The 21,755-nt window shown below is 44.8% G+C and overlaps 1 protein-coding gene across 1 annotated transcript in view; it reads left to right on the top strand.

Moving 5' to 3' along the window:
* The window catches only part of LOC147899790 (cilia- and flagella-associated protein 251-like), a 152,058-nt gene that overhangs the window by 41,550 nt on the left and 88,753 nt on the right, over positions 1-21,755 (top strand). Inside the window, exons 7-15 of the mRNA XM_087377084.1 lie at positions 91-269; positions 366-607; positions 14,750-14,913; positions 15,252-15,353; positions 15,535-15,591; positions 15,747-15,815; positions 15,946-16,011; positions 16,173-16,256; positions 16,352-16,471. Of these exons, the coding sequence (XP_087233210.1) occupies positions 91-269; positions 366-607; positions 14,750-14,913; positions 15,252-15,353; positions 15,535-15,591; positions 15,747-15,815; positions 15,946-16,011; positions 16,173-16,256; positions 16,352-16,471 (1,083 nt within the window). The remainder of the gene's footprint in view (positions 1-90; positions 270-365; positions 608-14,749; positions 14,914-15,251; positions 15,354-15,534; positions 15,592-15,746; positions 15,816-15,945; positions 16,012-16,172; positions 16,257-16,351; positions 16,472-21,755) is intronic.

Genomic DNA, 21,755 nt, shown 5'->3' with positions numbered 1-21,755 from the left:
TTATGACTTTCATTTTATTGTAAGAGGCCAATATTTAGCTGATTTTTCTTATCAAGAAAATGTTTGTTGAATGCTATTTATTTTAATCAGGAGAAGCAGGAATTAGAAGGGCTCACAGATTTCGTGATAAAACGTGAAGAGGCTATGGCTAAGATCAATGAGTTGAATCAAAGTATTTCTGAATATACACTTTCTGCTTTCATTCCAAGCAGTAAGTCTGCCATCACTGCCATGATCTCTGGAGAAGTTATTGTTTGGCAAGAGTCAAGGTATGCCATACACGGTCTGTCTGCTTTTATATTTGTATACAGTAGGACATGAGTTTGTCTTTAAGCAGGCAAGGGACCTTATATATTATTGTCTAGGGCAACTTGTTTGAAGGAGTTTTCTGGAGTTTCTGCAATTCATGCAGCAATGAACGAGGTTTCCAAGCAAGAGCAATCTGCAAGACAAATGGTTGCTGTGAAATTGGTCAGACTTCACCATTCTGCCATCACACAGTTGACTATTCAAGAAAGCTATATCGTTACCGGTGGTTCAGATGGGTTTGTACGCTTTTATGATACTCAGTTGGGCATTGTTGGTTGGTTTGAGGAACTTCATGCAGGTACCTTGCTTGACTCCTATTCCTTTCTTAATTAGCATTTTTAAGGGATTTCTGAACTGCTAGGTCCTTGGTGTCTTTGTGGTGGTACCTTCTCCATTTGTTCTTCTCTTCCTACAATAATGCTCTTATACAAACATGTGTATTGGATCTACCCTTGTGCTACTCGTGAGCTTAGTGGGTTTATTCTTAAGTCTTTCCATGCACATTAGTGATCAATAACACAAATAGCAGATCTACAATACTTTTTAATATATTTTGTTTGAGGACAGGTTGCTCGTCGATCAATACGGTAAACAACAAAGTGCAGCTGCATGTACACTCACGTTTACACAGTGAACAACCAGATGTCCACTGAATGTTACTTCCTTACTTTGAGCCACTATCCCTTCTTGCACACAGATTTCTTGCCAGAATTGTCGGATATAGAGTGGGTCCGTGTAGAGTGGCTACAGGTTCTCATGCTATCACGGATGGTTCGGAGTAAGCCATCCGTCCCTCACCAGAGCATTCAAGCATCCCCATTACAGCTAGATGCTGCATTTCAGGTCATCACATATCTGTACCAAGTCAGGGAGTATGGGGATTACACTTCTAAACGTAGCAGGCTACCATGGTTAGCATTGTCCTCCTCTATGGCTCTCTCAGCAGGAGGGATCAGAGATGCTGGTATGCACGCACAGAGAGATGGTTTGAGCGAATAGGGCTCCACATGGATAGACTCTCTCCCTTCCAGTACAGTATGGACGCTCCATTCTCTCCCCTCTTGCCATATGAGGTCAACCAGGTCATCCACGAGGATCTCTTATTATAGCTACACACATTCCGGACCTGGCTGGGACCGAGCGAGCTTCCAGTTAAGCTCAGCTTCTACAGGGATCACTGCTTGCATATCATAGAGGAGGGGCTCATTGACCCACCAGGATACACACAGATCCACTTACCCCACTCACTGAGGATCTCTATTGGGCAGTTGCAGGTCTCTTCATATAGACTTCGTATCGAGAGCAGCAGAGTAGAGGGCCTACCCAGGGAGAGGCGCATATGCACATTGTGTGGCGTACAGGAGATTGAGACGGAGGAGCATTTCATCTTCAGGTGTCCTATTTACTATGAGATTCGAGTGCGTTTCTACTGCCTCTTCAGAGATAGCTCTGGGGTTTTGTCTCGATTCCTCTCCTATCCAGACTAGAGATGCTTGGCGCCTTTCATTCATGAGGCAGTCATGCACTACGAGAGGCCTCTTCGATGACGGAGACAGGAGCAGACTTCTTCCTTGGCAGATCCGTCTCAGAGCTCCATCACGGAGTTCTTCCTGCCAGATCACATGGATTCCCACGGGATGAGACCTTGCGATGATCGTGACCCAGAGCTAGTGACTCGACAACTTAGACAGAGGGTTGACGGGTAGATTACACTTGGGGATATCCCCTCCCTGTTCAAAATCGAAGCCTGGCCGACAAGGGTTACTGTAGCCCTTGTTAGGTGCAGAGTTATGACCGGGAGACGTCACAGGGCCACACCCATGAGTGGTCGATAGCACTCTATCGCCGCGTTCATGCCTCCATTGCCGCAGCCACTCGATGCCCTGATGATGTTGACGATGTTGACGATGATGATGAGGATGAGATTGATATGTAGTCGACCATTGAGATGACTATGTTATACTTAGTACTTAGTACTACCATTTTGCATTGATTTAGTAGCTCCACCCTCACAGTTTGTTTGTACCAGGATTTTCACAGTCTCATAGACCCATCGTTCTTCGGAAGACTTTAATAAACTTTCTTTCTTTCTTTCTTTCTCCATTCTTTTATTCTAGCTTTCATAGAACTCCTTCCTCCATTCTTTCGTCGAATTTTTTACCTTGTTCAGGAACCTCCTTTCTATATAAAGCACATACCTCCTTTTGACCTCCTTTTGTCATGCAAATACATTATTTTGAAATCCACCACTCAAAAGCATTTGTCAAGCAAGATTCTGTATAGAAAGATTTATTGAATCCACTGGACGCTACTTATCAGGGCCTGAACAGTAAAGAAAAACAAGGTTTAATTCAGAGATACACTAAATTGAAGAGGCCAGCTGGCGGGCCATTTAAATTCACCCTCATTTTGAGACCCATTGTACGGTGGATTTGCTTGGATACTCAGGGGAACATTAAACTTATATGTTTTTTGTCAGCTTTGGGGATGACAAGGGAGTTTACCAAGGTGATGTCTTTTTCCTATTGAATATATTCCAAAGTTAGATAAGGACCTCCACAGAAACAATGTATACCATGGTGGGCAATGCAATGTACCCGCCATGAAAGGCTATGGTGGGAAATACCAGGTATTGACCACGAAAGGCTAAAGCAACCACTCCTCAATTCCAATCCAGCCACTATCCTTCCTATTCACTGGGAAGGTGAATGAAAGCGGTGGGGGAACTGGTGCTATTAATGCCTTCCAAAGAAGAGGCAGTGCTTAGGTCGGCCTTGTACTAATGAGCTTCTTGACCCCTATACCGATTCCCCTGTCGCTATTATTCACCATCCTAGTGGTGATAGGAAGGAATATGGCTGGTTTGGATCAAGGAATGGTAACCCCATGCTTTATTCTATGCTTTATGCTTCAGAAAAATATAGAAATAAAATGAAATGGCTCTTGGCCTTAGAGTTGTGTAAAGAAGATAGATAGAAACCTTCTTCCACGAAAAGAGCACCCTTCATATATACAATATGTCAAAGAGATCAAATTGTAGAAACAGAAATAGAAAGTTATCAAACTGTCTAGGAGCTAATGCTTGCTGGACCAACGTGAAAGAAAACCCTTAGTCGGATTATATCAGATGATAACTGTCATGGAGCTGCAGTGGCAATGAGGTGTGCATCGTCTTCCTCCTAGAACAATGGTATCCTTTGGCAAGGTCTTGTGGGTTGTGAGGATTGCAGTGTGCTGCTACAGCTATGGAATGCACACTGGCACACAGAGACTTTGTGCAAGAATATGGTGCTCATCTCAAAGGAAATAGGCTAGGTATGGAGAAGGAATTGGCAAAGGTTGAGAATGGTTGTGATGGTTTTCAATAGTTCAAAGTCAAAGATAGTTCTTCAGCTGAAATGTACTCGTAGGAGCACAAGTAAAGAATGTATGTTGTGTGCAATGAGTTGAGTCGATGCAGTGAGTAGAACTGCTATTCCTGCTGTCGGCCCCCCACCTGACCCTGTTCTTGTCAATTTCACTTAGATCTTCTGATCTCTTTCCCTTACTCTCGTACATAGTATATCCAATGGGTATTCTAGAACCTTTGTGTGCTTGATTCTTATGTAGTGCTTGTTTTACTTAATCATGAGAGGTTTGTAGGAATGATGGGGGGACTGATGGAGCTGTATCACGCTGTCACACATGCAATGGTGGGTTTTTTTCCCCAAAAAAGAGATTTCTATTAAGTATGAAAGAATCTCTCAGAGCAAAGCTCAATGGAGAAATACATCCTGCGAAGCATGAAAAAATCAAAATAAAAATCAAGCTCCTATAATAGAGTGAGAAAATAACCAAGGTTGAGGCTGATAGTGCCATCTAAACCATATGTGGCCTTCCGAGAAGAATGGGGACACTCTACACTCCCTAAAAAATGCATTCCTTCTAGTAGAGGCTGCTCGTGAGGACCCCTGCATAGTCCCCCAAATGGCTACCAAAGTGTATTCCATGTCGGTCTAGGTGTGTACAGAGAGCCAGGAACCTCATCTAGAGAACATGACTCAACCAAAGGCTATCGAATCGGAAGAGCCCAAGAAAAGTCATGTCTCTCGTAGAATGCCTAAGGCCTGGAAAGAGAGAGCCATGCTACCGATACGTAGGTCATGAAGACAAAGAATGCATAAATGTGCTCAATAGTCTAGCGCTCCCCTTCCAAATGATCATCGCTCCTATCTGCAGTCCCATAGGCAATGCTGATTAGACTATGAGGAGAGAGGCAACGAGAACACGTGGAATCAGCCCCGAACCTAGACCTCCACTGGTTCATGGCAATCCCTCAATGGATAGAAAGTGTTACGCTCAAGTCGAGGTAACATGACCTCGGAAGGGTCAGTCGACATTTTCCTTTAAAGGATCAATGTTTGTATTATATTTGTTGGGCTTTACGTAAATGATCAGAAAGGAATTAAAGTCAAGGTCCTTGGTGAGGGTGATATGGCACTAGACTAGGTGGATTTAAGGCTAAAGGGTCTAAATGCATTAAATGTGCCAAGGGGCAAATGATTCAATGATATCCCAAGAGAGGGGTAACTAATGCATTTAGGAGGTACCTTAGAATGAAGACATGTGGCATACTAGATCCATCTAGGGAATTGTGGGCTCTGGTATTCAGCTTGCAGGTCCTTCTCACGTCATTATTATTGAAATGAGCTTGCTGAATCAGAGAACGGCTGGGTGGTTATTCGTAGTGCTATCACCTGTTAATTGGTGCTCGTCAAATTCGTGGCCACGAATAAGCTATAAATTTTAGTCGTATCATTTTGGTATCAGAGCTAGATTTGGTGATTGTCGTGGTCTGAAGCTGTACGTCGAGTTGATAGACTAACGATGAATTGAGGAAGGATTTGGTGTTATCTTACGTCGTTGATTTGAAGTGCGTGGAAGACACAAGCAGATAACACGACGTCGTCAGACTCGCCCACGCTATTCAAGAACATGCATTACACCGTAGGGCAGTTTGCTAGTAAAAGGGCTGTGCGACGTCCAAATTCGGCGACAGGCAATATGGAGCACAGATCGCTCTGGTTTCAGCAGTAGCTCGTCAACGTTGGAGCTGCGTTGAACATCAGGGTGGTGCACGCTTTGGTCACGGCTTATTGACTTCAGGGCTCCTTGGCATCGCGGGGGCTAGCGGTTGTTATATTTCAGTATCAGATTGAGCATACATCATATTGAGAAGGTTTATGAACCTCTACCTCAGTCAATCCAAGTAAAAGATTTTATCTTTGGATTGAATGATCGGATTAAGATGGAAGTTCGGGCTAAGTATGCGAACACGCTTGATGAAGCAATTGCCATAGCCCTGAACTATGAGGATACAAAAGGGAACATACCAAGTGGGTTTGTGTAGGTTGGGACTCGGTATGAGTACCCGAAGAAAACTAGGTTTATTTTTTTTTCTGAAAAAACAGTGCTAATTATATTACTTCGAGAGCAAGATACAAAAGGTCAGCTTGTAGCTGACGGGCTGCGTTCACAAATCGCACACAGCCCTAAAAGGTAACAAAAAAGTAAATCTCTCTCTTACGGAGGGATAAGGCGAGTGTGAATGAACAGCCATCGGGGTGGTGAGTAGCGCCACCGAAGGCCCTGCGAAGTCTGCTCGAAGAAGAGGCCCTGTGTGTCCCAAGCCCGGAGGAAGCGTCTCCGCTTCTCCCGACCAGCCCGGGAATCTCCCTGAATCTGGTCCCACTGGCCTCTGAGGGTATGAATAATCTGGCTCCAAATATCAGTCATGATTTGGGCAGTCGATAAGGAGGTGCCACCGAGGATCTGTGCGCAACGCGAGGTCCAAATGTGCCACCCTGCGATGCTGCTAATAATCTCTCAGACTGGCTGCCTCTCCTGAACTCCTGTATCAGCCTCTGCTAGGTGCTGTGGGATACCCTCGAGCGGCCCCCACGTCCCCTGTGTGATAAGGAAAGTGGGGTCCTGCTGGCATGCCTCGAATAAGTAATGAAAACCAGGTGCGGTGCTGCACCAACAGAACGCGCCCCAAGTGATCAAACCTAGCTCCGGTGCTGCGCGAGTAAGAATCCCGAAAGTCCACCTCCACACTTCCTGGGTGCGAGTGCAGCTCCACAGGCAGTGTTTTGGTGACTCCTCATCCTCATGGCAGATCTGACAGCGTCCGTCCTGGCCTATCTGCCGCAACCAGCTCCCCACTGGAAGACCTTTGTGGGCAAGAAGCCACAGGAAGTAGGAGATCTTCCGCGGCCGCCAGCTTTCCCACAAGGCTTGCAAAAAGAACCTGGAAATACCCTGTGCATACCAGCTGGGCCGCTGGGTGGGGGGGCGGCTCTGCATCCTCCCAAGAACTCGCCTGCCCAAAGTCGTGCTGTAGGCAAAGAAAGAGGTCGGCCCCTGTCCTGTCACAATCTCTGGCCATCTCCACTCTCCTGGGTCCCAATCAAGCTCTGACAAGGCCCGCCCCTCCCAGAGCCAGAGTCGCCAAAGCTGCAGCTGATCCTGCTCTATGCTAGGATCGGTACGCCAGACCTTCTCCAAGAGGCCTACGACCCGAACCCTCTGCCATGGGAGTAGGGGGTCGATGAGCGCATCCTCTCTCCTGAGTCGTCCATCCCCCATAACCGCGAAGAAGGAAATAGAGGAGTCGTCCATACGTCCTGCGACCACCAGTGGGATGCCACGGGGGGTGAACTGTCCCAGCCAACGGTCGTCACCAGGCATGAGGATCTGAAGCTCAGGTGGAACCAACCAATCAGCTGGGATCGCGCCGTCGATCTCCGTGCGTCTCGCCTGGGCTCCACGGGCACCTCCAGCTGCGTCTGCGAGATCAGCCGTCTCCAAATGTCTGTACGTGTCCCTCCAAACTCGAAGGGACCGGGTTGGCCCCCTCATCCAGCCATCCCACTTGATGTGTGATCTCTCCCCCAACTAAAGGCCCTCGGCATCTCTGACCTGATCATTCCAGATAAGCGGCTGGCGATCGATCTCCTCCTGACAGCTAGGAGGGGACTGAATGGGACTGAATGAGACTGAGGCGGAGCCGCCTCCAAACCATGAGGAGGCTACGAACGAGTGGGGAACGGGGCTGAGTGAGCGAGGCGGAAGTGAAGATCCACCTGAGGGACGGGAGCCAGTCTCCACCTCGGCGCGGGACACAAGAACCGACCCCCTGCTGAAGTAGCATCTTCCACGTCTGCCCCCCCGGGGCGAAGAAAACTAGGTTTAAGAAGAAGTGGATTAGCAAAGGGAGTTCCTCATAGCCTAGTGGTCAAGCCAAGCAGGTGAAGCCAGTTGAGACTCCTAAATCAAGTACCACCATTGGAATGAAAAGAAAAGTAACGCCAATGGCAGCCCAGGCTTGGTCGAAGTCTTCTTTGAACCCAGAGCAAAGGGAAAAAGCGAGGAGAGAAGGCTTGTGTTTTGGATGCCTTGAGCCTCATCAGTGGAAAGATTGTCCATGAAACAAGGATCGTCGGATGGCTGAGACGGTGATCTCAGAATGCGACGTGGAAATGGAGGGAAGTCCGAGAGCAGAACAGATGCAGATTCAGCTAGCGGGATCTTCTCAAAGGTCAGTACCTGTTTTGTTATGTGTGTCTGTTGCTAAGCTAGTAACTAGTGCACCTGATAATGTCCTGTCAAAGCCCGCAACAACGGGGTATACAGCCTTTAATGATACGGAGTTAATTAAGATGAAAAAGCAAGTAGCTAATCATGATGTCATTGTGTTGTTTGACTCAGCGTCAATGCACAATGTAATTAACTCCAAGCTTGTAAAGAGGCTGAAACTAAAGACTAGCCCATCTGACTATACATATACAGTCAGAATGGTAGATGGAAGTTCAACTGAAGTATGGGACCAAAGGGTTACCGAGTTAGAGCTTCGAATTTAGGACTATGCTGAGAAGCTTGATTTTGAAATGACAAAGCTTGCTCATGCAGACATAGCCATGGGTAAGACTTGGCATTCTAGGAAGAATCCAGCCATAGATTGGAAAAGCACATTTATCAATTCAAGATGAATGATGTGCTGTATGTCTTACGAGGTGAAAGAGACATACCTCAAGGACCGTTGGTTTCCGTAATGGAAATTCGAAAGGCTCAAGAAGAGTTTTTGTTTCTTTGTACAGCATCGATAGAGCCGATTGATGATTCTTTGGCTAGCACTGATGTTGCTCAAAATGGAGAGATGGCCAAGTTGGCTGATCAAATAACAGAGGAGTTCTCTGATTGTTTTAGGGATGAGTTACCTTATGGGTTACCTCCAGAGCGGAATGTTCAGCATAAGATTGAACTAATCCCGGGGGCAGAACCTATAAATAGACGTCCCTATAGGTTGAGTTTTACCGAAGAAGCGGAGGTACGAAGACAACTGGAAGAATACCTCAAGTTAGGGCAGATTCAACCAAGTTTCTCACCTTTTGCTTCGCCAGTGATATTAAAGAAGAAGAAAGATGATACTTTTCGCCTCTGTATAGATTACAGAGCATTGAATAATATCACTATTAAGCACAGGTATCAGATGGCTCGGATCGATGATTTGCTAGATGCGTTACATGGGGCCGTAATTTTCAGTAAAATAGATCTTAAATGTGGCTACCATCAGATCCGTATTAGAGCCGAGGATGTGCATAGAACTGCTTTTAGAAGCAGGTTTGGACATTATGAATTTTTGGTAATGCCGTTTGGACTTACCAATGCTCTAGCTACATTCGTCATGCTTATGAACGATTTACTACGTTCGTATATCGGAAAGTTTGTAGTACACTTTATTGACGATATTCTTATATTCAGCAAAAGTGTTGCTGAGCATTATGAACACTTAAGAATAGTGTTCAGTACTTTGAGGAAAGCCAGTCTTTATGTAAATAAAAAGAAAACTATACTGTGTATGGTAAGACTTGAATATTTAGGATTCATAATTACTCCTGAGGGGGTAGAAATGGATCCAAAGAAAGTGGCTGCGATACTGGCTTGGCCAATCTCTCAGAGTTTGACCGCTTTGCAATCATTCTTGGTATTTGTCCAATTTTATCGAAGGCATATCAAAGGATATTCCGAAATAGTATCGCCATTGGCTGATATGACCTCAGATAAAGTACCTTTTATATGGGGACAGAATCAATAGGAAAGTTTTAACACCATAAAACAAGCTGTGGTCTCAGGACCGGTGTTAAAAATAGTTGATCCTCAGAAACCGTTTTTCCTTGAAACCGATGCAAGTGGCATTGCGGTAGGAGCAGTTCTCCTCCAAGAGGGAAGGCCAGTAGCCTTTGAAAGCAAGAAGCTTTCTCCCTCTCAACGAAATTAGCCAACTCATGAATTAGAGTTGTATGCTATCGTCCATGCTCTGAAAACATGGAGACATTATTTGTATGGATCAGAGTTTTATGTTGATGTTAATCATGATACTCTGAAACATTTTTGTAAACAACCTGACTTGAGAGGTTGCCAAGCTAGGTGGACAGAACTCATGCAGAAGTTTAACTTGACGATTCGGTACCGAAGAGGAAAGGATAATAAAGTTGCTGATGCGTTATCATGCATTATGCATAATATGAGTTTCACGGTATTAGGGAGTGCTCTAATGACCGAGATTAGAGAAACTCAAAAGGTGGATGAGTTCGTCCAAAGCCTTTGGCCCAAGGCTCATGTGTTCAAACCCAGGGAAAAGGATGACCTGGCATCCAGAAAAGGCCAAACTTATGCAAGATATGCCATAAGTGATGGTATGCTGAAAAGAAATGACAAGGTAGTAGTACCTAATCAGAATGATCTCAGGCAGAGAGTCATTTAACAATTCCATGATAGCCCATGTGCGGGACATCCAGGAGTCGAGAAGACATGTGATCTCGTGAAGCGAGTTTTCTTTTGGCCAAAGATGAAAAAGCATATTCATGAATATGTGACACGTTCGTGTCAAGTAAGTAAGGTAGAGCGGGTGAAGCCACCCGGACTTTTACAACCTTTGGAAATACCACTAGGTAGGTGGGAGAGCATTTCCATGGACTTTATTGTAGGTCTGCCTACGACACAAGGGAGATATGATTCTATCCTTGTGGTGGTTGATCGTCTTACCAAGATGGCTCACTTCATTCCAACTAGAGAGTCTGTTAGTGTCCCGCGGCGGATTTGTTTATTAGATATATATTTCATTTGCATGGATTACCCAAATCCATAGTGTCAGACAGGGATGTCAAATTTACCGGTCATTTTTGGACTGCGGTGTTTGAGACACTAAGGACTGAGTTGGGAATGAGTAGTGGGGATAATCCAGAAACGGATGGTCAGACGGAACGAATCAACCAAATTTTAGAGAAAATGCTTAGAGCATATGTGTCATTGAGGCAACATACATGGGACAAGTGGTTGCCATTGTTAGAATTTGCCTACAATGATAGAAAACATTCCTCTACAGGGTTCAGTCCGTTTGAGCTGAACTATGGTTATAGACCAGCGAATCCAACGACAGTTGGAGTACCTCAGAAAGTGCCTAGTGTAGCGAACTTTGTGCTTCAGATGCGGGAGATGCTAGCACTTGCAAGAGCTAACATCCGCCAAGCTATGGATAGAGCTAAGGTGTATGCGGATGAAAACAGATCCGTTAGAGAATTTAAGGAAGGAGAAAAAGTTTTTCTCAGAATTCCTTCGCACTCTAAGTCTTTGACTGCAGGAGAGTGTGCTAAGTTATCACCTCGATATTGTGGGCCATGGTTAATTCTAAAAAGAATAGGCAAGGTAGCCTATAAATTAGAATTGCCACAGGGTTGTAAGGTGCACCCAATGTTTCATGTTAAATTTTTTTTTACATACAGGTGACTCACTAATCGAGGGTGTTGTTTTGTTTCAGGAGATAGAGGATAATGCAGACGCAAACCAACAGGAATCCTGGACTAAGGAACAATGCAAGTACGCAATCGGAAGATACCCACGGTGTTGGTTGCATGGCATGGTTTACCTCTATCAGAAGCTACCTGGGAATCCGTATACCAGTTACGGAGAGTGTTCCCAAACTTTATCATCGAGGACGTTGATGCCTGAAGAGGAAAGGAATGTTACGCTCAAGTCGAGGTAACATGACCTTGGAAGGGTCGGTCGACATTTTCCTTTAAAGGATCAATGTTTGTATTATATTTGTTGGGCTTTACGTAAATGATCAGAAAGGAATTAAAGTCAAGGTCCTTGGTGAGGGTGATATCGTCCAATTCGTGGCCACGAATAGGCTGTAAATTTTAGTCGTATCAGAAAGCCAAAAAAAAAGGGTGATTTTCCTAATCTTGAGGGATCCCAGAGTCTCTTCCAAAAAGATACAGGCCAACAGAAATCTGAAAGCTCTCCCAATGAGGAGCTCTGGTGGGTTTCCAACCTTTAAGGCTGAGCTAGAATATCTTGCCATTACTAACCATGTATTGAAAGAAGGGGAGGCTCTTCTCTTGGTGCCTTGCATCAATCCATTCTCACTCTCCGGGATCCCACTGCAAATACTTTATGAGAACACCTCCATAAAGCCAAAGTCTCCATGAGCTCAAGGGAATATGACATGGATTCCCTCCTACTCCCCTCCTTGCTCCCTCCCTCCCTGCTTCCCTTCCCTACCATCTCCTTCCCTCTTTGCGTGTGCCTTCCCCCGCCTTATCCTTCCTCCCCCCACCTTCTCTTCCTTGCCATCTTCTTCCCTCTTTGCATGCACCTTCCCCCTGCCTTCTCCTTCCCTCGCCACCTTCTCCTTCCTTTCTCCAGCGCCTTCTCCCTTCCTCCCCGCCTCTTCTTCTCCCCTGCGTTTATTGTTCCCCGCCATGTACACTTCCCCGCATTCCCCTCTTCTTCTCGCCTCTTTCACCCCTCTTTGTTGTTCCGCACGGAAACCTTTTGCTGCGCCCAAGCTATTGAAGTCCGCCAATCAGCCACCTCTGGTTCTTGCCCTCTTGTGAGCATTGCCATTGATTCTTGTAGCCGTGCCCTTGGAAATTGGAGCAGCTTGTAGCATTGGAGCTGCTTGTGGGGTGTTTGGGAGGTCGTGCTGGGTGTGCCTCTTTCGGGTTCTTTCGAAGGTGTAACTACTTCTCAACTCTAGCATGAGCGTGGCAGTTGGGATTGGTCGAGTTGGGTGCTTGTTATGTGAGCCTGTCAACTACCGGCAGCCTATGGTTGAGCTCAAAGTCCAATCAAGGATAGGCAGGTAGCTAAGCCGGTCATTCCAGCCAGTTTTTTTGGAGGACTCTTGTCCTGCTCTTCCCTGCCTTTATCCCCTTTTCCTACCCTTTTTCTCTCTCCTCTCGATAGCGTGGAGTTTATGCTTGTTAATTTTATGTAAATCGTACCTTGATGGTGACCCTTGGTCTAGCAGAGGGGCTCAATGGCAGCATCCTCAACTCCCCCACATTGTTTAGGTTCTCCTTTTCCCATAAGACACGTAGTAGGTGAAGAAAGCAATCAAGTCACTATAGGAGAGTGCGGTGGGCAGGATAGTGGGACTCATTCCTATGAGGAGTCAGGTGTGTGATTGGATTTAGGTGAGTCTTTCACTAAAGGACAACCACATCTAGGTTGTCACCATCGATGGGAGGGGGGTCTTCCTCCTTTAGTTCAGCTCCCCCAATACCACCCGGGCCCTCGTGGAGTTGGTCCCTCTTCCCTTTGTCTCACACCTAGTTTATTTCATTCCTTGTTTCATGGTTGAGGACATGGAGTCGACCCACCATGTGACTCACTTACCGGTGACGCTCTGCTTTCCAAGCCTCCCAAAGGAGACCATTTCCTCCATTGCCATAGCTTTCACCACCTTAGACGGTAACGCGTCACTAGTAGTCGACGATGGGCCGCCTCATCTCAGGTTGATAGTTGCACAGCCAAAGACTCTCTCAGAGGACATCTTCCTTGAAACTATTGATGGTGGCGAGTTCAGGCAGCACAACGAGATCTACGGGCTTCTAGGCTAGTGCTTACGGTGTAGGCAGATGGGACATGTGGCTCATGATTGTAAGAGGCATGTGAGCAGGGCTCAGCAAAACCAAAGGGCTGTTTCCCCTTAGAGAGCTTAGGTCTAGCAATCTTGAATGGGTCTTGGTATCTCAAAGAGGAATGACAGATACAACAATATATGAACCAATTCGGAAAGTACCACTAGCGGAGCTATTTTCTGATTGCAACAGATTTGCTCAAAATCCAAGGTCCTTTCGTCAGATGAGGTCAGATACACCCTCCAAAATCCCAGTTGAGGTTTTTGAGTTTATGCACTATCCCTCCTCTCGAAGATCCACAAACTAACATTGGCGGTGCAGACCAATCTGCTCTTACAATGGTTTTGTATTTGAGCATGCTTCTCTTTGATTGCACCACAAACTCTTTCTGATTCTCCTTCAACTGAAACAACACCACAAGGATTCTATCACTCTGCTGAAAGAAATCTCTAAGTTACGTCTACTAGAAGATGTCATCTTCTTCCCCTTAGAATCTCGATACCCCAGTATTCCTATATGGATGAAGGTCTTGCAGCTTGTGGTGCATGATCGCGAATGAATCGAAGACAATGGAACTGAACCTCATCATGTCTTTTGCCACTTTGATTTTAAAGAATCACTACTTGGAATTTGATGGCATATTCGGGCATCAGATAAGAGGAATAACTATGGGAAGCGACTTCAGTGCTGTCTATGCTTGCCTTTTCCTTTTTCATATGGAGAACATGCAAGAAAATAAACAGCCTCGCTCAGAGTTGTTATACTACAGGCGCTACATTCGGCTTATGGGTGGACAAATACCTTGAATGCCATGGACAAGATATTCAGGGTCATATCATAATTACCCCATGCCTGACCTGTAAAGAGCAGAAACCCCTCTAATCCACCAATCTGAAAATTCGGCCCCGAAAATCTATTTCTTGGGTTTTTTTGCTGCTGCACAGCTATCCTTTTCTCTATCACAGCTCACTGTTACCCTTCAACCCCAAAAAAGGTGCCTTGCAAGCAAAGCATTTAAATTTGACTTATGAGTGCTTCTAGCTTGAACTGAAATCGACTTTGGTGATTGATTGGTCAAATAAGTTCCACAATAGGCCAATAGTTCAAAGCATTGCAAACGAAGATCGTTTGATCCAGTTCATTTTATAGAGGATAACTTAAAATATATTTCCATTGGAATCCCTTCATTCTTTTGTGTAGATAGCTTGATGATTGGTGGTGAAGGATATTTGTGAACTTCTTTTAAAGTCAACTTAAATACATTTTAAGGTTGATTGTCTTTATTCTATTGTGTTCTACAATTATGAAATCTTAACCAATTCAATTGAGCTTAATTAGAAGTAACCCTTAAATTTGTTAATGTGAACTGTTATAATAAGTTAACTTCTGTTCAAAGGCCAATATTGCAAACCATCATTATTTTGAAAAAACTTGGGTGGATTTTAGATTATGGAACTTCAAATGTGTTGCAGGAGAGGTCACCTCAATATCTTTCTCTGCATTAAACTACAAGAAACAAGCGAGCACAGTCATGAGTCTTCAAGTGCCACCCTTTGTGGTTTGTACTAAGAAAGGACATATGATATTCCTTCATGCTGCTGTATCTGAAGAGCAACCAGGATCTTTGCAATGTGAAGTAAATTATCATTTGTAGTCAAAGCAATTTACTCTTATAAGAACTTGTTTCTAAAGTTTGTAACTTTTTCTTTTTTAAGAACAAGAAGACACTTGGTTGTTTGTAGGAAAAAATCTTTGAAGCTCTTGAATTTGCATATTTTGCATTCCTGTAATCATTTTCTTTGCCAGAATTAAGAATTAATGTAAACCTTTCTGCGGTTCTCTTCTATGTACACAACAGAGGATGCTGTTTGGATAGTGTTTTCTTTCTACAGTCAATTGTAGTTTTGCTGCACTCCACATCTGAGCTTTTGAGCAGTAATGTTTAGTCTTCTTTTTGTCTTCTAAAACATGTAGGAAGACAAACTTATGGATTATGTGCCCCAAGGGGTTAATGGTGTGTCTGCACATCCACACCTGACACATTTTGCTATTCTGAGTGCAGATGGGCTTCTCCAGGTTCTGTTCTGTTCAATAGAGAGCTCTTTCTGTTTCATTTCACTATTGATACAGAAGATACTCTCAAATGAAATTTGTTGAAACTAATTTATGTAGTTTTAAATGTTCAGTCACCTTACGTTGTTTTGATGAAGATGGTCAATGCATCCTTTTGTTGAGACGTCTAATGAGGGGATAGCAGGTTCATGACTACAGCACACGCAGGATTTGTACACAACGAGAATTTTGTAAGCTTCAAGTAAGAGTTTTTTGACATAATTGCTAGAGGTGCTGTTTTACATTTTTTATGTGGGCTTTAAAGGTATACAATGGACCAAAACGAACACCAAAGCAGCATGTTGCAATGAATTTTGTGGATAAAGGTTTCATTTATTTTCCCTTCTTCCATGTCAGGGAGGGGCTGTGGCTTATTCCCCTTCTGGCTTGGTTATTGCATGTGGATTCTCCAATGGAGTTTTGAAGGTTTGATTCCTTGTATTAACTCTCATTGTTTCATGTGGGTTTCTCATAATTTCAATCATTTATCTAATAGCTGTGACCACTAAGGTAATAATCTACCTTGTTTTCACTTCACTGCATGCCAAGCTCACAGATTGTGGATCCAGACATGTTACAAGACACAGAGACGATCGCTGTCTCCAGGTCAGGGATCATAAAGGCAGGTACTGACTCTTATTTTCATGTAATATAACCTGGCTAACATACAAGGGAGAAATGTTATACTTGTACACACAACGACCAGCTTCATATTAGTAGTAAGTATATCAGACTCATTGATTTTATCAAAGCTTCATAAAATCTGTGCTGTTGAAATTGCAGCTGGAGTTTTCAGGTGATGAGTCATTTTTGGCGATAGCAGATGCTAGTTTTGCAGTATCCATTTTGGGTTGTTCTATTTGCAAGGTATAAATTGCAAGAATTTTCAGGCGTACATGATGCTTCTTATCTTATTATCTCCACAGTCGAACCTTGAACATGTTTATACTTCTGTGTCATAGGACCATTTGGAAGACAGGTGGGAGTACCTTGGAAAGTTTCGATCACATGCAAGGGCCATAGTAGGCCTGCATTTTGCAAACGACAATGATGGGAGTAACAGGCTCTTTACAATAGGACACGTATGAATGTCCTTATCGATTGTAGAATGCTCAAATTTGCCGCCACTTCCGCTTTTAAATGAAACTCTTCAAATTTATGCACTTTCGTTGTCCAACCTCATTGCTAGTAAATTGACAAGTGTTTATTTCATTGTAATTATTTTTTCTTGCTAATACAGGGAAGTATTCTTGAATTCCTTATCTACCAAAACTTAGTAGAGAATATAACTGGACCAGTTGATGCTCAGAGTGGCCCATCGGCCTATATTTTGAGGAAGGGTCCAAAGCTTTGTCCTTCAGCTCAAGATCATCCAGGCATCCTGACACCCACTGCCTGGGAGATGAGCGCCGACAGTGAGCAGTCAAGGTAACTCTACCAGGCTGTAGGGTAATCACTTGTCCACCGTTCTGTGGATACCATTGCGGAGAGAGTGGGGAGAGTAGGTTGAGTGTGGTGAAGGAGAGAAAACTGCCTGAACTACGAGCTCGGCCAGCTAGTAATTGCCAAAGTGACCTTCCAATGCAAAGGGAGTCTTTGATTAGTCTTGTGGAAACCCTTGTTTCACTCTACTATTTTGCACTGCTTAAGTTGGTATCCTCCATTCTAGCCGACTGCTCGTACCTCTCGAGCTGTGTATTCTTGTCCACCTTGCATCCGCTGTGTCTGCTTCATTACTAGATTGAAAGGTCTCTCAGTGTGATGCATGGCACAAGGAATCCTAGACCGGCACAAGGTGATATTTCCACATTTTACCCACCTCTGAATGAATTCGGTGATGACGGTGGGACACTTTCTATGTGAGGAGGAGGTTGTTGGAGGGTGTGAGCTTCTTCTTCTATGGGAATGTGGAGGTGGCTTAATATATGAGGCCAAAAGAGGCAACAAATGCTAAGGCTTTAAGAGGCAATGGCTTTGAGTACATGCGCAGCTGCTATGTGGCAGAATTATACTTTCTGTATTGCTATCAGTAACTCTGCACGTGGTGGAGTATTGAACTTTGATGATGTGGTTGGTAGCTTGTTGACCGAGGAGATTAGACGGAAGTCAATGGAAGGCAACAAGCAAGATGCAACCTTAAATGTACAAAGGGGCAGATCACAATCCAAGGGGAAGTTTCAAGAAAGAGGGAAGTCTCGTAGTAAGTCTAAGGCACGGAACATTGAGTGTCACTATTGTGGCAAGAAGGACCACATGAAAAAAGGATTGCTACAAGCTTAAAAGAGAGCAAAAGGATAAGAAAAAGAATGCAAATTGGGGTGCAAATCAGAAGGAAGAGAGTTCAAGGGAGGACAAAGGAAAAGTGAAGATCGAGGAGATCAATGCAGTCACACATGATAGTGACAATGACATTCTCTTCATGTCTAGTTTATCTGCAGAGTTGCTTACCACTTCAGATGATGCATATTCCCAGGATTGGATTTTGGATTCTGGTGCTTCATTCCATGTTACTCCCCATAGGGAATGGTTCTCTACTTATGACACTGGAAAGACAGGTTGTGTGCATCTTGGAAATGACTATGCATGTGACATAGTGGGAGTAGGTGACATAAAGTTTTCTTTTGCAAATGGGTCTGCATTTATTTTAAAAAATGTGAGACATGTGCCTAAGCTGACCAAGAGTCTCATTTCAACGAGTCAGCTAGATGATGTTGACTCTCAGACCATCTTTGGTTCTGGGAGTTGAAAAATTCAGAAGGGCTCTATGCTTTTGGCCAGGGGTGCCAAGTGTGGAACTTTGTATCCCTTACATGTATCAGGGGTGTTTGATCATGTTGTTGCAATAACCGAGCAGCCAAGCACTTCTTTATGGCATTGCCGGTAACATAATGATATAAACAATGTGTGTAGAACCACATGACCGAAAAAGGATCAAAAGTGGATTGTCTAGGAACAAAGATTTCTTGACCAAAATAAGCTCTGTGAGACCAAAATGAAAAGTAGGTGTTTCCTAGACATCACATGAGATTGACCTCTAGCATTGTCCCACCGTGATCGCCATAAATTGTCCGAGGGAGGGGGGGTTCCTACCACTTCCAGAAGTGTTATTGGAGGCTTAGGGCCATTGGTGCGAGGAGCAAGTAGGGAAGTGCCACTGGTTTAGGTGGCCCAAGCTCTTCCGCGATGTGATTCATGTCAACGAGCAGGCCCCAAGCCTACAAGGCGTGAGTACCTTCCTCTCAAACCATTCACTCCGCTGCCCCCCTTCTTTTGTTGGGGATTGGATTTCATTGGGCCCATCTCTCCTGCCACACGTCGAGGGAACAAGTATGCTCTGCTTGCCACCAACTATGGAACCAAATGGGTCGAAGCCAAGGCATTCAAGAATTGTACAGCCCAGGTGGTAGCCACATTTCTATATGACCAGATTATCTCTCAGTTTGGCTGTCCGGTTGAGTTGATAAGTGATAGAGGATCTCACTTCCTAAATGACACCATTGCTGCACTATTTCACATGTTATAAATAGTTCACAAAATTTCATCCCCCACCCATGTGCCAATGGTCTAGCTGAGAGCTCAAATTGCACAATGTGCAGGATCATGCATCGTCTTTGCCTCAGTTGTTTAGCAGATTGGGATGACATACTTCCAGCTGCTTTATTCGCCTACCGAACTGCTTTACAAGGCGAGTACTGGGTATTCACCTTCGAGCGGGTCTATGGACTGGAGGCTGTCATGCCTTATGAATTTCATCTTGACACCCATAAGGTTCTTCCGGACAAAAATGACAACTTTGAAGCTTGCACAATGGAACGCTTGTGGGATTTGGCGGCACTAGTAGAGCATTGACGTGAAGCAGTCTTTGCTCAAGAAGTGTGGCAGAAACGACGGAAAGCATGGCATGACCGGAACCTCAGGAAGAGGGATTTTAAAGTTGGTGATTTAGTACTCTTATATTCCAGTAAGTTTCTCAAACACAAACCTTAGTTTGTAAGTGGTTGGACAGGCCCATTTTTCATTGCCAAGCGAGGTACCATGATCAATGAGGAAACACCCTTCTAGTCCTTGTATATACACTCTTGCCTTGTCCTTCCCTGGTGACATCTTCTCTTTCTGATTAGCACTTTCTCTCTCTACATGATTCCTTCTCTTTCTATTCAGTGTCACTTTCTCTCTCTACAAGGGTCCTCTTGCACCTGGTGCCACTTTCTCTCTCTACATGGGTCCTCTTTCCACCTCGGTGCCACTTTCTCTCTCTACTTTGGTCCTCCTCTCTGCACCCGGTGCCACTTTCTCTCTCTACATGGGACCTCTTCTTTTCATCCCATGCCATTTTCTCTCTCTAAGTGAAGCCTGTCTTTTTTACCCAATTACTTTCTCTCTCTAAGTGAAGCCTCCCTTTTTCAACCCGTGTCACTTTCTCTCTCTAAGTGAGGCCTCCCCTTTTCATCCCGTGCCACTTTCTCTCTATAAGTGAGGCCTTCCTTTTTCACCCCGTGTCACTTTCTCTCTCTAAGTGAGAGCTCCCCTTTTAACCACGTGTCACTTTCTCTCTCTAAGTGAGGCCTCCCCTTTTCACCCCGTGTCACTTTCTCCCTCTAAGTGAGGCCTCCCCTTTTCACCCCGTGTCACTTTCTCCCTCTAAGTGAGGCCTCCCTTTTTCACCTTGTGTCACTTTCTCTCTCTAAGTGAGGCCTCCCTTTTTCACCCTATGTCACTTTCTCTCTCTAAGTTAGGCCTCTCTTTTTCACCCCATGTTACTTTCTCTCTCTAAGTGAGGCCTCCCCTTTTCACCCCGTGTCACTTTCTCTCTCTAAGTGCGGCCTCCTCTTTTTATTGCGTGTCACTTTCTCTCTCTAACTACAGCCTCCCCTTTTCATCCCGTGTCACTTTCTCCTTCTCTTTCCACCCTCTGTCCAACCCCCCACCTCTCTCTTACAAAACCCTTCCCTTTCCACCCTATGTCCAAACCCCACCTCTCTCTTACAAACACCTTCTTTTTCCACCCTATGTCCAACCCCTACCTCTCTCTTACAAACCCATTCTCTTTCCACCCTCAATCCATCTCTATCTCTCTCTTACAAAACCCTTCCATTTTCACTCTCTTTCCACCCCCTATCTCTCTTACAAAACCCTTCTCTTTCCACTCTATGTCCAACTCCCCACCTCTCTCTTACAAAACCCTTCCCTTTCCACACTCTGTCCAACCTCCTACTCTCTCTTACAAACACCTCTCTCCACCCTATGTCCATTCCCTACCTCTCTCTTACAAACTCCTTCTCTTTCCACCCTCTGTCCACCTCTACCTCTCTCTTACAAACACCTTCCCTTTCCACTCTATGTCCAACCCCCTACCTCTCTCTTACAAACTTCTCTCTCCACCCTATGTCCCACTCCTATCTGTCTCTTACAAACTCCTTCCCTTTCCACCCTATGTCCATCCCCTACCTCTCTCTTACAAACTCCTCTTTTCACCCTCTGTCCACCTCTACCTCTCTCTTTCAAACACCTTCCCTTTCCACCCTATCTCCAACCCCCCACCTCTCCTCTTACAAACTCCTTCCCTTTCCACCTAATGTCCATCTCCTACTTCTCTCTTACAAACTCCTTCTCTTTCCACCCTATGTCCACCTCTACCTCTCTCTTACAAAACCCTCTCCTTTCCACCCTCTGTCCAACCCCCTACCTCTCTCTCACAAACACCTTCTCTCTCCACCCTATTTCCACCTCCTACCTCTCTCTTACCAACTCCTTCCCTTTCCACCCTATGTCCATCCCCTACCTCTCTCTTACAAACTCGTTCTCTTTCCACTCTCTATCCACCTCTACCTATCTCTTACAAACACCTTCCCTTTCCACTCTATGTCCAACCCCCTATCTCTCTCTTACAAACTCCTTCCCTTTCCACCCTATGTCCATTCCCTACCTCTCTTACAAACTCCTTCTCTTTACACCCTCTGTCCACCTCTACCTCTCTCTTACAAAACCCTTCCCTTTCCACTCTTTGTCCACCCCCTACCTCTCTCTTTTAAACACCTTTTGTTTCCACCTTATGTCCAACCCCCTACCTCTCTCTTAGAAACACCTTCCCTTTTCACCCTCTGTCCACCTCTACCTCTCTCTTACAAACACCTTCTCTCTCCACCCTAAGCCACTCCCCCACCTCTCTCCTACCAATACTTTTTGTCTCCACCCTTTGTCACACTCATCTCTCTCTCTTACCAAAACCTTCTCTTTCCATCTCCCATCATCCTTGCGATGCACTTCTAACTAATTTTTAGCCCTTTGCTAAATTTGGAGAATATGCTAAATTTGGCAAACATGCTATTTTTGGTGGATTCGATTACAATTGGACTTTTTTGGCCC

The sequence above is a fragment of the Dipteris shenzhenensis genome, chromosome 7 (genome assembly GCF_047967505.1).
Source record: "Dipteris shenzhenensis isolate YYH24624 ecotype China chromosome 7, Dip_SZ_1.0, whole genome shotgun sequence".
Classification (NCBI taxonomy): domain Eukaryota; kingdom Viridiplantae; phylum Streptophyta; class Polypodiopsida; order Gleicheniales; family Dipteridaceae; genus Dipteris; species Dipteris shenzhenensis.
This window is presented reverse-complemented; position numbering and strand designations above follow the sequence as displayed.